General features: G+C 39.9%; 1 protein-coding gene across 2 annotated transcripts in view; it reads right to left on the bottom strand.

Moving 5' to 3' along the window:
- CFAP47 (cilia and flagella associated protein 47) overlaps positions 1 to 17433 on the bottom strand; it is a 1117227-nt gene that overhangs the window by 583033 nt on the left and 516761 nt on the right. For both annotated transcript variants that reach the window (XM_073664712.1, XM_073664711.1), the window contains exons 45-46: positions 17153 to 17370; positions 1826 to 2018 (exon numbers count right to left, since the gene is read on the bottom strand). In XM_073664712.1, the coding sequence (XP_073520813.1) occupies positions 1826 to 2018; positions 17153 to 17370 (411 nt within the window). The remainder of the gene's footprint in view (positions 1 to 1825; positions 2019 to 17152; positions 17371 to 17433) is intronic.

The raw sequence follows: 17433 nt of genomic DNA, 5'->3' as shown, positions 1-17433 counted from the left end.
AATTTCTTTGAAGTAAAACATTGTTTAAAAACAGGCAGGGAAATATTTTACCTCACAAAAAGCTGCGATCCGATGCTGTCCTATCTGTATATTCTTCTGCTTCCTCCCCTGCGCAGGAGCTGTGGTAGATCAGACTGTGTTCCGCACAAGGTCAGTCACAGCCATTACAAAGGGGAACATTTATAAGATTATCTCAGCACAGGAACATTTTATTTAAACACATCCAATACAAGATCTATTGATTAAAATTAACTTTAGTTTGTGGGAAAACCACTTTAACCCCTTTCTGACGTGGGACGTAATAATACGTACCTGCGCCCTGGGCCTTATTGACCAGGTATGTATTATTACGCCTTAGCGATCGATCCCGCACAGAGGCTGTGCGGGCACGATCGCCGCCGAGTGTCAGCTAATTCTAACAGCTGACACCTGGTACTATGTGCCAGGAGCAGTCCCGCACCACTCCCGGCACATTAACCCCCGAAATGCTGTGATCCAAGCAGGCCTGGATCACAGAAGGCAGGCAGAGGTAAGAGCGCCCCTTACTTACTTACTTTGGATCGGAGACCCCGCGCTGTGTGTGCGGGGTCCTGATAGTTGCCATCGTGACCTGATGTTGTCTTGACAACATCTGCGTCACCAGGCATCAGGAAGTTAGAAAGATCGTACACAGTGCATGATCTATCAAACTTATGCCAGTGCAGAGCTGACAGCCTGCATAGCATAAGGATGCTGCTGCATCCCTATGCTATACAAGCGATCAACCTGCAAAAAATGAAAGTCCCATAGTGGGACAAAGTATAAAAGTGTCAGAAAGTGGAATAGCTCATGATCGAAAGCACACCACATCCCCTGTAAAACATGGTGGGGCAGTGAGATGGCATGGGCAAGCAAAACTTCCAATGACACTGGGTCACTAGTGTTTATTAAGGATGTGACTGAAGAAAGAAGCATCCGAATGAATTCTGAAGTGTACAGGGCTATACTTTCTGCTCAGATTCAACCAAATGAAGCAAGGTTTATTGGATGGCGCTTCACAGTACAGATGAACAATGGCCCAAAACATACTGTGAAAGCAACTTAAGAGTTTTTTAAGGCAAATAAGTGGAATATTCTGCAATGGCCAAGTCAATCACCAGATCTCAATCCTATTGAGCATTCATTTCACATGCTTAAGGCAGAACGAATCACAAACAAGCAACAACTGAATTCACCTGCACTAAATGCATGGAAAAGCATCACGGAGGAGGAAACCCAGTGTTTGGTGACGTTAATGAGTTCCAGACTACAGGCAGACATTGCCGGCAAAAGATTCTTTACAAAGTATAAAAGATGAATATTTTCTTTATTGTAAAGTTAATTAATCCAATTACCTTTGAGCCCCTGGAATAAGGAGGCTTTGTAGAAAAGTGGTTGCAATTCCTAAACATTTCACAAGATATTTTTGTTCAACCCCTTTAATTAAACCTGAAAGTCTACACTTCAATTGCATATCAGTTGTTTAATTTTAAATAAAAATAGTGGCCTGCAGAGCTGAAATCACGAAGCTTCGGTCACTATTCAAATATTTCTGGACAGTACATGCTCAGGGATTTATCTATTAAATTCACAGGCAAATAAGTTGAAAATTAGTTTGAGTAAATCATGGTTTTCCTGAATCAGAGTAAAGGCAAATTTTTTCAAAATTGCTAGTGAGAGGTCTACATCTAGAGGGAAATTGCCTTTTCGGGGCTATTTGTTTATTATACATTCAATCACATCCCAGGTCATATTGTCTCCACAAGTGTAATCTAAATGTTCTAACATAGCAATGTATCTACATTACCTTGTTCTTTATATCGCTCTTCTCCTTCCATAGATCCTGGTGGTTCAGCAACTCGTATTCTTGCAGAGACTGGGAGGCTGATTTTCTTTGGAACCTCAAAATAGTGAGGCATGCTTATTTCCACATCATAGTCAATCATCTGCCACTTTTTGGATGTGGAGAAAAATGATGAAGATCGTAGTAAAGCCTTGAACTTCAAAGAAAGATAAATATCAATATTATGAGTTAAAGTTTAAGCACACCTTTTAATATTTTGTGACAAATGGCTGTTATCATTAGCACAAATACAGTCATGGCCAAAAGTTTTGAGAATGACACCAAAATTATATTTTCACATGATCTGTTGGCCTCTGGATTTTATTAGTGTTTGTCTGATGTTTATATCACATACAGAAATATAATTGCAATCATATTATGAGTACCAATAGGTTATATTGACAGTTAGAATGAGTTAATGCAGCAAGTCAATATTTGCAGTGTTGCCCCTTCTTCTTCAAGACCTCTGTAATTCTCCCTGGCATGCTCTCAATCAACTTTTGGACCAAATCCTGACTGATAGCAGTCCATTCTTGCATAATCAATGCTTGCATTTTGCCAGAATTTGTTGGTTTTTGTTTGTCCACCCGTCTCTTGATGATTGACCACAAATTCTCAATGGGATTAAGATCTGGGGAGTTTCCAGGCCATGGACCCAAAATCTCTATGTTTTGTTCCATGAGCCATTTAGTTATCACCTTTGCTTTATGGCAAGGTGCTCCATCGTGCTGGAAAAGGCATTGTTGGGCGCCAAACTGCTCTTGGACGGTTGGGAGAAGTTGCTCTTGGAGGACATTCTGGTACCATTCTTTATTCATGGCTGTGTTTTTAGGCAAGACTGTGAGTGAGCTGATTCCCTTGGCTGAGAAGCAACCCCACACATGAATGGTTTCAGGATGCTTTACAGTTGACATGAGACAAGACTGGTGGTAGCGCTCACCTCTTCTTCTCCGAATAAGCTGTTTTCCAGATGTCCCAAACAATCGAAAAGGGGATTCATCAGAGAAAATGACTTTGCCCCAGTCCTCAGCAGTCCACTCCCTGTACCTTTTGCAGAATATCAGTCGGTCCCTGATTTTTTTTCTGGAGAGAAGTGGCTTCTTTGCTGCCCTCCTTGAAACCAGCCCTTGCTCAAAGAGTGTCCGCCTCACAGCCCTGGAGCCTTTTTGACAACAATGGAAGCTCTCTCCTTGAAGTTCTTGATGATGCGATAGATTGTTGACTGAGGTGCAATCTTTGTAGCTGCGATACTCTTCCCTGTTAGGCCATTTTTGTGCAGTGCAATGATGGCTGCACGTGTTTCTTTAGAGATAACCATGGTTAACTGAAGAGAAACAATGATACCAAGAACCAGCCTCCTTTTAAAGTGTCCAGTGATGTCATTCTTACTTAATCATGACTGATTGATCGCCAGTCCTGTCCTCATCAACCCCCACACCTGTGTTAATGAATCAATCACTAAAACAATGTTAGCTGCTCCTTTTAAGACAGGACTGCAATGATGTTGAAATGTGTTTTGGGGGTTAAAGTTCATTTTCAGGGCAAATATTGACTTTGCAAGTACAGTAATTGCTGTTAAGCTGATCACTCTTTGACATTCAGGAGTATATGCAAATTGCCATTACAAAAAATGAAGCAGTAAACTTTGGAAAAATTACTATTTGTCTCATTCTCAATACTTTTGGCCATGACTGTAGACTGTAGCACTCAAGTGAGAGCTGTGCCCTGTTGGCTTTTTAGGTATCTCTAAGCAAAACTTCCAGCTCGCTCCCTGAAACAATTTGGAATGTAAGGCTCTACTCACTTCACATACAATTAACAAAATTAACAAGACTTACTGTAGGATGACAATCCCTTTAACAGTGTAGGGTGCAGAGTTAATGTTAAATTGTTAAGAATGTTTAGAAATGCATATCTTAATGGTCTCAATTGTATTTTCAATAGCACCATCTGTCAAGGAAGAGCTAACCGGTTAGTCGAACTTTAGTATAAATGAATATATCACTGCGCTATGATGCTACGGTAATATATACCTATAGAGCGTAGCCCAAGGGGTTCACAACTAGGCAAAAATTTATTGAAAAGTGAAACTAATTTTTTTTATTGCGGTGGTCCCTAGGGCTTATCCAAATCACTCTTATCAGACCCTATATACAAACAAATTAGAAAGCTGATTAACAGCTGTACAAATGTATATCATAGGCTGAAAAATTCAGAAACTGTAAAGGTCTACTACCATACTGGTTATGCTACTATCTATAAATTGGTGCATATAGTGTATGTAGCGGAAAAAAAACTTACAGTTAGGTCCATATATATTTGGACAGAGACAACATTTTTCTAATTTTGGTCCTAGACATTACCATAATGAATTTTAAACAAAACAATTCAGATGCAGTTGAAGTTCAGACTTTCAGCTTTCATTTGAGGGTATCCACATTAAAATTGGATGAAGGGTTTGGGAGTTTCAGCTCCTTAACATGTGCCACCCTGTTTTTAAAGGGACCAAAAGTAATTGGACAGATTAAATAATTGTAAATAAAATGTTCATTTCTAGTATTTGGTTGAAAACCCTTTGTTGGCAATGACTGCCTGAAGTCTTGAACTCATGGACATCACCAGACGCTGTGTTTCCTCCTTTTTGATGCTATGCCAGGCCTTCACTGTGGTGGTTTTCAGTTGCTGTTTGTTTGTGGGCCTTTCTGTCTGAAGTTTAGTCTTTAACAAGTGAAATGCATGCTCAATTGGGTTGAGATCAGGTGACTGACTTGGCCATTCAAGAATATTCCACTTCTTTGCTTTAATAAACTCCTGGGTTGCTTTGTCTTTATGTTTTGGGTCATTGTCCATCTGTAGTATGAAACGACGACCAATCAGTTTGGCTGCATTTGGCTGGATCTGAGCGCATAGTATGGCTCTGAATACATCAGAATTCATTCGGCTGCTTCTGTCCTGTGTCACATCATCAATAAACACTAGTGACCCAGTGCCACTGGCAGCCATGCATGCCCAAGCCAGCACACTGCCTCCGCCGTGTTTTACAGATGATGTGGTATGCTTTGGATCATGAGCTGTACCACGCCTTCACCATACTTTTCTCTTTCCATCATTCTGGTAGAGGTTGATCTTGGTTTCATCTGTCCAAAGAATGTTCTTTCAGAACTGTGCTGGCTTTTTTAGATGTTTTTTAGCAAAGTCCAGTCTAGCCTTTTTATTCTTGATGCTTATGAGTGGCTTGCACCGTGCAGTAAACCCTCTGTATTTACTTTCATGCAGTCTTCTCTTTGTGGTAGATTTGGATATTGATACGCCTACCTCCTGGAGAGTGTTGTTCACTTGGTTGGCTGTTGTGAAGGGGTTTCACTTCACCATGGAGATTATTCTGCGATCATCCACCACTGTTGTCTTCCGTGGGCGCCCAGGTCTTTTTGCATTGATGAGTTCACCAGTGCTTTCTTTCTTTCTCAGGATGTACCAAACTGTAGATTTTGCCACTCCTAATATTGTAGCAATTTCTCGGATGGGTTTTTTCTGTTTTTGCAGCTTAAGGATGGCTTGTTTCACCTGTATGTAGAGCTCCTTTGACCGCATGTTTACTTCACAGCAAAACCTTCCAAATGCAAGCACCACACCTCAAATCAACTCCAGGCCTTTTATCTGCTTAATTGAGAATGACATAACGAAGGGATTGCCCACACCTGTCCATGAAATAGCCTTGGAGTCAATTGTCCAATTACTTTTGGTCCCTTTAAAAACAGGGTGTCACATGTTAAGGAGCTGAAACTCCTAACCCTTCATCCAATTTTAATGTGGATACCCTCAAATGAAAGCTGAAAGTCTGAACTTCAACTGCATCTGAATTGTTTTGTTTAAAATTCATTGTGGTAATGTCTAGAACCAAAATTAGAAAAATGTTGTCTCTGTCCAAATATATATGGACCTAACTGTATATAACTAATCAACCAGTATGGTGTACATGAAGCGCTAATAATTTGAATATAACTGAAAGCAAGTATATTCATTTATGCTTATATCTAGTTTTTATTTCACCATACCAGGGGTGTTGTCACCATTTGCTGCTTTGATGCTTTTTTTGGGTCATGACACACTAGCTAGAGCGATGTTTTTTAGCTCTAAGAACTTTAGTATAATGTTTACAAAATCTTCATAGAGTAACCGTTATTTTACATTTTATTTCAAAAATCAATAGTACACATAAAAATAAGAAATTTTGTAATATGTTATCAGAGAAATCTGCTTCTTTCTCCTCCTGGAATAATCGTTCATTCTGAAAATTGTCAATTCACGGGTACAATCTGTATTCAGGTTTTTATGTTACTGAGATAAGAGATGGCAGGTGCTACCAATAAGATTCTATGTAGTAGGAAGGGAGAAGGAGGGAGAAGCTAGAAGCAGAGCTTCTTCCATCTATATAGAATCTCATCAGTAGTAACTGCCATCTCCTATCTCAGTAATGTTTTTTTCATTTTCCTTATTATATGTATATCATTTTTTTTTCTAAAATTTGGTTTATTTAACTCTGAAGTTTTCTAGGAGGTGATAGGTTCTCTTTAACTTGTGACTACCTGGCTCCCAACAATTAAAAAAACTGACACCCATAGGTTGAAGATCATTGCTCAACAGTGATTATACAGTCTAAACATAAGGAAATGAAGACAGGAATATACACTACAATTTGAAATATACACTATGCATTGATTATGACTACTATGTCTTAAGCTGCCAGAATGTGACAAATATTTGCATACTGGAATTGTTAATAGGAGATCAATATAAGAAAGCCTTAAAGAGGACTGTCACCAAATGTTTCATTTTGAGCTGGACACACCATGTAATAGTGGCTGCAGAGCAGAATGCAACTTTTTTTTTTATTTTACTTCTCCGTGAATCAAAGTATTTGGCACCAAATGAATTCAATTTTGAATTCACTTTAGTTACAGTGGGTACGAAAAGTATTCAAACCCCATTAAATTGTTCACCCTTTGTTTTATTGCAGTCATTTCGTAAATTCTAAAAAGTTTTTTTTTCTCATTAAAGTACACTCTGCACCCCATCTTGACTGAAAAAAACAGAAAAGTAGAAATTTTTGCAAATTTATTAAAAAAGAAAAACTGAAATATCACATGGTCATAAGTATTCAGACCCTTTACTCAGTAGTGAGTAGAAGCACCCTTTTGAGCTAGTACTGCCATGAGTCTTCTTGGGAATGATGCAACAAGTTTTTCACACCTGGATTTGAGGATCCTCTGCCATTCTTCCTTGCAGATCCTCTCCAGTTCCGTCAGGTTGGATGGTGAATGGACAGGTCTAGGAAGACTTCTGGTGGTCTCAAACTTCTTCCATTTAAGGATTATGGAGGTCACTGTGCTCTTAGGAACCTTGAGTAATGCAGAAATTATTTTATAACCTTGGCCAGATCTGTGCCTTGCCACAATCCTGTCTCTGAGCTCCTTGGGCAGTTCCTTTGAGCTGATGATTCTCATTTGGTCTGACATTCACTGTGAGCTGTGAGGTCTTATATAGACAGGTGTGTGCCTTTCCAAATCAAGTCCTATCAGTTTAATGAAAGACAGATGGACTCCAATGAAGGAATAGAACCATCTCAAGGAGGATCACAAGGAAATGGACAGCATGTGACTTAAATATGAGTGTCTGATCAAAGAGTCTGAATACTTATGACCATGTGATATTTCAGTTTTTCTTTAATAAATTTGCAAAAATTTCTACATTTCTGTCTTTTTTTCAGTCAAGATGGGGTGCAGAGTGCACTTTAATGAGAAAAAAATGAACTTTTTAGAATTTACCAAATGGCTGCAATGAAACAAAGAGTGAAAAATTTAATGGGGTCTGAATACTTTCCGTACCCACTGTATGTAGACGGGAGGAGGGAGGTGCCAGGTACAGAGCTCCTCCCTCCTACTTGCCCTCCTATGTAGACAGAATCTTATCAGTAGCAGCTGCCATCTCCTATCTCAGTAATGGGAAAGTCTGTCTTCACTGAATACAGATTTTACCTGAAAAATTGAGAATTTTGATAACGACTGATCAATTCTGGCAGAGAAAGAATCAAATTTCTCTGATAAGATAAATTACAAAGTTGCTTATTTTCAAGTGTATGACTGATTTTTTAAATAAAAATTAAAACGATTGTTACTCTTTAACCCCTTAATAACATCTGACGTACTAATACGCGTCTGTGCCCTGGGACTTAAGAGCCAGACCCGTATTAGTACGTCATGGCGATCGCGCGCGCACACAGGCTGTGCGGGCGCGATCGCCGCCGGGTGTCAGCTGATTGTCACAGCTGACACCCGGTACTATGTGCAGGGAGCGGTCCTGCACCGCTCCCAGCACATTAACCCCCGCGATGCTGCGATCGAAGTCGATCGCGGCATTGCGGGGGCAAGGGGAGGTGATCGGCGATACTCACCTCCTCTTCCGGCTTCCAGCGCAGTCTGCAAAGGCTTCCCGGGTGTTGCCATGACGACCCGATGTCGTCATGACAACATCCGGGTCACCAGAGAGCAGGAAGATTGCTTGGGCATGCGCAGTGCATCTCCAAGCAATCTTCACACTGTGCACTTCTGACAGCCTTCATGGCATAGGGATGGTGCTTCATTCCTGTGAAATGCAGGCGATCATAAAAAAAAAGTGAAAGTCCCAGAGTGGGACAAAGTAATAAAGTGTATAAACTGTGTGAAAGTGGAAAAAAAAAAAAATGTGCAAAAATATTATAAAAAAATAAAAAAAATAATACACCAAAAATAAAAATATAATGTACCCATCAATAAATATTATTATAAAAAAAAAAAAAAAAAAACAATAAAAGTACACATATTTGGTATCGCCGCGTCCGGAACAGCCTGACCTATAAAACTGTCCCACTAGTTAACCCCTTCAGTGAACACGGTAAAAAAAAAAAAAAAAAACGAAGCAAAAAACAATGCTTTATCACCATACCGCCAAACAAAAAGTGGAATAACACGCGATCAAAAAGACGCATATAAATAAAAATGATACCGCTGAAAACGTCATCTCGTCCCGCAAAAAACAAGCCACCATACAGCTCCATCAGCCGAAAAATAAAAAAGTTATAGCTCTCAGAATAAAGCGATGCTAAAAAATATTTTTTTCTATAAAATAGCTTTTATTGTGTATAAGCGCCAAAACATAGAAAAATGATACAAATGTGGTACCGCTGTAAACGTACTGACCCGAAGAATAAAGCTACCTCATCAATTTTACCACACGCGGAACAGAATAAAAAAAAAAAAACAATTCCTGAATTGTTGGTTTTTGTTTATTCTGCCTCCCAAAAATCGGAATAGAAAGCGATCAAAAAATGTCACGTGCCTGAAAATGGCACCAATAACAACGTCAAGTCATCCCGCAAAAAAGGAGCCGTCACATGACTGTCTGCCAAAATCTGGAAAAATTATAGCTCTCAAAATATGGCGATGCAAAAACTAGATTTTACAAAAAATGCGTCTTTTAGTGTGTGACAGCTGTCAGTCATAAAAACCCCATATGATTCTGGCATTGCTGTAATCACACCGACCCGAAGAATAAAGTCGTCTAATCACTTATACCGCACAAGGAACGGCGTCAAAAATAAACTCTTGGGTTAGGATTGGGCTAGGGTTGTGCTGGGGCTAGGGTTGTGCTGGGGCTAGGGTTGTGCTGGGGCTTGGGTTGTGCTAGGGCTAGGGTTGTGCTAGGGCTAGGGTTGTGCTAGGGCTAGGGTTGTGCTAGGGTTAGGGCTGGGGTTGGGATTTTTTTCAAAAGTAAGAAAAAAAGATGACGATATGGCGACTAGTGTTGAGAGCAAGTGCTCGCTACTTGAGTTTGCATCGGGTGCTCTGGTATGCATTGAGTATCGTGGATATTTGAGTGACATGCTCGAGTCTCTGCCCCATATGCTTCGCGGCCAAAAAACTTTACGGGGATTGCCTGCCATGCACAAGCGATCCCCGCATGTTTTTTTTTGGGTGTCTAATAACCGTGAAACATGCGGAGCAGGGACTCGAGCATGTCACTCGAGCACACGCTGTACATGGTGCATACCTGAGTACCCGATGCAAACTCAAGTAGCGAGCACTTGCGCTCAAGAATAATGACAACTTATTCAATATGATGACCTAATGTAAACAAATTCTGTGCCGTACCTCTGGGTTCAAAATGTTCACTATACACCTTAATAAAATCCTTGAGGGGTATAGTTTCCAAAATGGGGACACTTGTGGGGGAGCTCCACTGTTTATGCACATCACGGGCTCTCCAAAGGCGACATGGTGTCCGCTAACAAATTGAATGGAAAATCGGCACAAATTGTTAGCGGACACCATGTTGCGTTTGGAGAGCCCCTGTGTGCCCAAACATTGGAGCTCCCCCACAAGTGACCCCATTTTGGAAACTAGACCCCCCAAGGCACCTGTTTTTTTTTTCACTTTTTCATTTTTACGAATCAATTTGTGAAGCACCTGGGGGTTCCAAGTGCTCACTATGCATCTAGAAAGGTGCCTTGGGGGGTCTAGTTTCCAAAATGGGGTCACTTGTGGGGGAGCTCCAAAGTTTGGGCACAGAGGGGCTCTCCAAACGCAATGTGGTGTCCGCTAACAATTTGAGCCGATTTTCCATTCAATTTGTTAGCGGATACCATGTTGCATTTAGAGAGTCCCTGTGTGCCCAAACATTGGAGCTCCCCCACAAGTGACCCCATTTTGGAAACTAGACCCCCCAAGGCACCTATCTAGATGCATAGTGAGCACTTGGAACCCCAGGTGTTTCACAAATTGATTCATGTGAGGGAATATTTAGCTAACATAAATGAGTTCAAGTCTCCAGGTCCAGATGAATTACACCCCAGAGTACTGAAGGAGATCGTAGAAGAAATTTTAGAACCACTCTCCATAATCTTTGAAAATTCTTGGAGAACAGGAGAAGTCCCAGAAGACTGGAGAAGAGCAAATGTTGTTCCTATCTTCAAAAAGGGGAAGAAGGTGGACCCAGGGAACTATAGGCCGGTGAGTCTGACTTCTATACCAGGAAAGATCTTTGAACAAATTATTAAACAACATGTATGTAAGTACCTGGATAAGAATGAATTGATTAACCAGAGTCAGCATGGGTTTGTAACTAACAAGTCATGTCAGACTAACTTAATTTCCTTCTATGACAGAATCACTGACTGGGTGGATCAGGGAAATGCTGTAGATATAGTATATCTTGACTTCAGCAAAGCATTTGACAAAGTATCTCACAGCATCCTTATTGAAAAAATGACCAAGTATGCAATGGACCAGGCAACTGTTAGGTGGATTCATAACTGGCTTAGTGATCGGACTCAAAGGGTGGTTGTAAATGGCTTCGCATCCAGCTGGATGAATGTCTCAAGTGGGGTACCACAGGGCTCCGTCCTGGGACCTGTATTGTTCAACATCTTTATCAATGATTTAGATGAAGGAATTGAGGGTAAACTGATTAAATTTGCTGATGACACAAAGCTAGGAGGGATAGCTAATACTAGAGAAGAGAGAGAGAGGATTCAAAAAGACCTAAATAAACTGGAGCAGTGGGCAGCAACCAACAGAATGGTTTTTAACAGGGAAAAATGCAAAGTACTACATCTGGGCAATAAAAATGAAAAAAGCATATACAGAATGGGAGGAATAGAGCTAAGCAACAGTACATGTGAAAAAGACTTAGGTATACTAATAGATCATAGACTGAACATGAGTCAACAGTGTGATGCAGCAGCAAAAAAGGCAAATACAATTCTGGGATGTATTAACAGAAGCATACAGTCTAGATCACGTGAAGTCATTATCGGTCTTTACTCCTCTTTGGTCAGACCTCATCTGGAATACTGTGTACAGTTTTGGGCACCACATTTTAAAAAAGACATAGACAAACTGGAGCAAGTTCAGAGAAGAGCGACCAGAATGGTAACTGGTCTGCAAACCATGTCCTATGAGGAACGGTTGCAGGATTTGGGAATGTTTAGCTTGCAAAAAAGAAGACTGAGAGGAGACTTAATAGCTGTCTACAAATATGTCAAGGGCTGTCACATTGTAGAAGGATCATCTTTATTCTCATTTGCACAAGGAAAGACTAGAAGCAATGGGATGAAACTAAATGGGAGGAGACACAGATTAGATATTAGAAAAAACTTTTTGACAGTTAGGGTGATTAATGAGTGGAACAGGCTGCCACGAGAGGTGGTGAGTTCCCCTTCAATGGACGTCTTCAAACAGAGGCTGGACAGACATCTGTCTGAGATGATTTAGTGAATCCTGATTTGAGCAGGGGGTTGGACCAGATGACCCAGGAGGTCCCTTCCAACTCTACCATTCTATGATTCTATGATTCATAAAAATGAAAAAGTGGGTTTTTTTTCACTTTTTTATTTTTACGAATCAATTTGTGAAGCACCTGGGGGTTCCAAGTGCTCACTATGCATCTAGAAAGGTGCCTTGGGGGGTCTAGTTTCCAAAATGGGGTCACTTGTGGGGGAGCTCCAAAGTTTGGGCACAGAGGGGCTCTCCAAACGCAATGTGGTGTCCGCTAACAATTTGAGCCGATTTTTCCATTCAATTTGTTAGCGGATACCATGTTGCATTTAGAGAGTCCCTGTGTGCCCAAACATTGGAGCTCCCCCACAAGTGACCCCATTTTGGAAACTAGACCCCCCAAGGCACCTATCTAGATGCATAGTGAGCACTTGGAACCCCTAGGTGCTTCACAAATTGATTCGTAAAAATGAAAAAGTGTTTTTTTTTTCACTTTTTCATTTTTACGAATCAATTTGTGAAGCACCTGGGGGTTCCAAGTGCTCACTATGCATCTATAAAGGTGCCTTGGGGGGTCTAGTTTCCAAAATGGGGTCACTTGTGGGGGAGCTCCAAAGTTTGGGCACACAGGGGCTCTCCAAACACAACATGGCGTCCGCTAATTATTCAAGCAAATTTTACAATCAAAAAGTCAAATGGCGCTCCTTCCCTTCCGAGCCCTGCCGTGCGCCCAAACAGTGTTTTTTCCACAAATATTGGGTATCTGCGTGCCCAGGGGAAATTGCACAACAAATTTTGGGGTCCACTTTTTCTTGTTACCCCTGTGAAAATAAAAAAAAATTGGGTCTAAAGTAACATTTTTGTGAAAAAAGTTAAATGTTCATTTTTTTCTTCCACATTCAAAAAATTCCTGTGAAGCACCTGAAGGGTTAATAAAGTTCTTGAATGTGGTTTTGAGCACCTTGAGGGGTGCAGTTTTTAGAATGGTGTCACTTTTGGGTATTTTCTTCAAAAAGACCTCTCCAAGTGACTTCAAATGTGATGTGGTCCCTAAAAAAATGGTTTTGTAAATTTTGTTGGAAAAATGAGAAATCGCTGGTCAACTTTTAACCCTTATAGCTCCCTAACAAAAAAAAATTTTGGTTCCAAAATTGTGCTGATGTAAAGTAGACATGTGGGAAATGTTATTTATTAACTCTTTTGTGTGACATATCGCTCTGATTTCAGGGCTTAAAAATTCAAATTTTGAAAATTGCAAAATTTTCAACATTTTCGCCAAATTTCCATTTTTTTCACAAATAAACGCAAGTGATATCGAAGAAATTTTTCCACAATCATGAAGTACAATATGTCACGAAAAAAACAATCTCAGAATCAGGGGGATCCATTGAAGCGTTCCAGAGTAATTACCTCATAAAGTGACAGTGGTCAGAATTGTAAAAATTGGCCCAGTCATTAACGTGTAAACCACCCGCAGGGCTTAAGGGGTTAATTCCTTTACACCCCAGCCTATTTTCACCTTCCTAACCAGGCCAAATTTTACATTTCTGACCAGTGTAATTTTATAAGATGATAACTCTGGAATGCTTCAATGGATCCCAGTGATTCCAAGATTTTTTTTGTGACACATTGTACTTTATTTTAGTTGCAAATTTAGGTCAATCTTTTTAAAGGTTTTTTTTGTGAAAATATTGGAATTATGGCAAAAAGTTTGTAAATTTCACAATTTTCAAACTTTTAATTTTTATGCCTTAAAACCAGACAGTTATATCACACAAAATAGTTAATACATAATATTTACCACATGTCTACTTTACATTATCATAATTTTTAAACATAATTGTTTTTTGTTAGAAGGGTTGAAGTTTATGAGCAATTTCTAATTTTTCCAGCAAAATTTACTAAACCATTTTTTATGGATCACACCACATTGGAAGTGACTTTGAGTGGCCTATGTGACAGAAAATACCCAAAAGTGACTCTATTTTAAAAACTGCACCCCTCAAAGTGCTCAAACACATTCAAGAAGTTTATTAACCATTCAGGTGCTTGACAGGAATTAAAGCAGAGTGGAAGGAAACAATGAAAATGTTACTTTTTCCCACAAAAATGTTGATTTAGTCCCAAATTTAGCATTTTCACAAAACTAACAGGAAACAATGAACATCACAATTTGTTCTGTAATTTCTCCTGATCAATACTCCATGTGTGGTGGAAAATTACTGTTTGGGCAACGGCTCAGCTCGGAAGGGAAGGAGTACCATTTAACGTTTGGAGTGCAAAATTGGCTGGATTGCAGAGTGTACTTTAATGAGAAAAAAAAACTAACTTTTTAAAATTTACCAAATGGCTGCAATGAAACAAAGAGTGAAAAATTTAAAGGGATCTGAATATTTTCTGTACCCATTGTTAGTCTAAGTGGGTGTTCTTAGATACTTTGCACTGGTGGCATGTACTTCTTCTCCCTGTATGAGATGCTATCTGATCACACCTGCTTGGACTTAGAAAAAGTGAACTCACTAGGTGCCGTATATTTGATGTATAATTTCCCTGCAACACAGAGGCAAAATTAAAAGCCACTGCAGCCACTATTACAATCTTGTGTCCAGTACAACATGAAAAATTTGGTGAAAAAATCTTTTTTAAACAATGCGATGTATATTTTCAGAACTTCACCAAATCATATCCACTTCCTCCCAGAAATGAATAATGCCTTCTTAGCTGGTTTCCCATGACTGTTGGACATTTTTGTGTAGATAAATTACACCACTCAAAACAGAATAGTTGTGTTGCATAATGCATTGTTTCATATTAGCATTTTGTTTGCTTCTACGCTAATATAATGAATACATTTGAAGCCTCATAACTAATTTCCATGCAATCACCTTTCACACTGTAATTATTGTACGGCCATTTTGACCTTTAAAACACTTGAAAAATATGGCTGATACAAGCCGGTGGCAGCACAATAAATATACAAATAGACATAAATGAATTAAATCAGCTTTAGCGATTATTCCAGACTGTGTGTCACTGCCCTTTACAGCTGGCATTCAAAACATATTGGTCATTTAAAAAAGTAACAGACCTAGACAATTTGCTATATTAAACTGATACAATTCTTTACTTTAGTTCTAGTGATGAGGTCTATTTCAAAAGGAAAAAGTTTAGTATAGCATCAATCGTAAATACCATAATCATTTTGAGTGTCTATATAAACCCAAATACTTCTGGTAGATTACAATTAAAGGGGTTAGCCATTACCTTACATGTCCATTTCATGTGCCCTAACTGCCATAGATAAGCACTTCACTAAATACATTGATTTGTCAAATCCTGCTGTAACCTGAGCTTCTCTTCTGGTCACATGGTCTCTGGCTGAAAATCTCCTGCTTTCTGTGATATAAAGTGATTTTCCCTCACTTTTGGGCTCCTGAAATCGGCAGGTGGGCGGGGCTGCATTCAGCAGAACTCACTTGCACTCCCCTGCATCTGTATGTATATAGAAGGGTGTATACACCCTGTTGTATTCTCTATATAATGTGAATAATTTCAGATCTCTCCCCATCCATCCACCCTTTCCATCCATCCCATCATCCATGTCAGTGAGGGGAAGTAGGGGATAATCTTTATTTCTCAGCTGGCATAATGGTGCTTTATGGATTACTTCTATTCCAGGCAGTGTCCTGTACAGGAGATGGTGCTGGGCCTGTGTGTGACTCTGGGGGAGGACTGGGAGGGATTTAGACAGAGTTACAGGTCTGTGCTCACGGCAGGCTTGTAGTCCAGCACAAGGAATGATGGGAAATGTAGTAAGAAGGGAGCAAAGGATTCAGAAGAGGAAGTGATCGCTATGACAACAGAGCTGGTGCCAGGGCACAGAAAGCGAAGCAAAAAGCCACAAAACAACATGAAACTTTGCAGAAATGGTATGTGGGGACCTTTAGGGGAATTTTTCTTAAGCATTTATGGCAAAACCAGTAACTCAATCAGGGTAATGGACAACCTCTTAACAAATATGGAACGTCAGGAAGTATAACCAGTGCTTGAAGGTTACACTTATGGATCTTGCAGCCGAGTCATGAGTTGGACACGTTTTATTTTTTATAGTTTGCTCGGGTACAGGAGGGACAGGTGGCCCAGAAAAGGCAATGGCTACCTGAAATAGGGTTTGTGTATTCCCTATCAGAGCAACTTCTTCTTAATTGCTTTAAAATATTTTTCTAATCTCCATTCTAATGGCCATGTAATTGGAACCACATGTCATCAGAGTCAACTGACTAGTGTAGCCAAGCATCAGCGATCTTATGAATCCCAGATGGCACAATCACTGCTTACGAGGCTGGCGTAGGATCAAAGGGGATCACAGGAGGTGATTATGTCTCCGTTGGTTAATTTATGATAGCCTGCCTCTAAGAAAAAAAAATGATAGGCAGCCCCTATAAGACTACACTTAAGTGATCTGAGATACAGAATATCCTTCCTATCTTAAAATAAATAAGCATATTTCACATAGTTTAGTTATTTGTCTCTGCAATAAAACTGTTATTAATATTTAAAAATGCTATTGAATACAAAACCGCTGTTTGTATGCTCTCCTCGGTTTCTTTTGGATTTTCTGGTATCCTCCTACATTCCAGGAAACGTATTTTTGCCATTTTCATGACAGTTTTGTCAAGCTCCACCAAAATAGGTGGAGCGGTGGAGGGACAAGAGCATGACGCCACAGCTCATCTAATTCATGACGAGCTGTGGCGTACATTATCACAAATCTTACCCCTGTCCTCAACTGGAGTAAGATTTGTAGAAAGGCGCTGTAGGTGTACACCACTTTTCTGATACGCCTGATTCATTAAGAGGTAAGCACCAGTGTGAACCGTACTGGTCTTGATGAATCGGTAGTCGGGACCTTTTACTTCCTTCCACAGGTGAATCTAAAAATTAAAGCAAATCCAGAAAATGAATACTTTCATTTACATACCTCTTCAGCAGAGTCCCCTGATGAAGCTACTGCCGCTCGCACACTGCTGCTCTCCAACGTGCCAGTAACTTTTCTACGTTCATACTCTAACAACGTCATCTGCATCTGCGCTGCAAGTGCCAATGCTTTCTCTCTCCTTTCATTCACCAATGGTATTGCCAGATCTGTCTTCAGTATGCTATCTTCTTTGCATCGGAAATAGCATATGTTCTGCGCATCTGTGTGACGTAAAGTATTGAAAAATAATTACAGCTCATGCTCTGATATTTCATTGCTGAATT

Source organism: Phyllobates terribilis, unplaced genomic scaffold (genome assembly GCF_046119375.1).
Source record: "Phyllobates terribilis strain yellow unplaced genomic scaffold, ASM4611937v1 Scaffold_2__4_contigs__length_985480577, whole genome shotgun sequence".
Classification (NCBI taxonomy): Eukaryota; Metazoa; Chordata; class Amphibia; order Anura; family Dendrobatidae; genus Phyllobates; species Phyllobates terribilis.
Note: the sequence above shows the minus strand (reverse complement) of the source record. Positions and strands in the feature narration are given on the sequence as shown.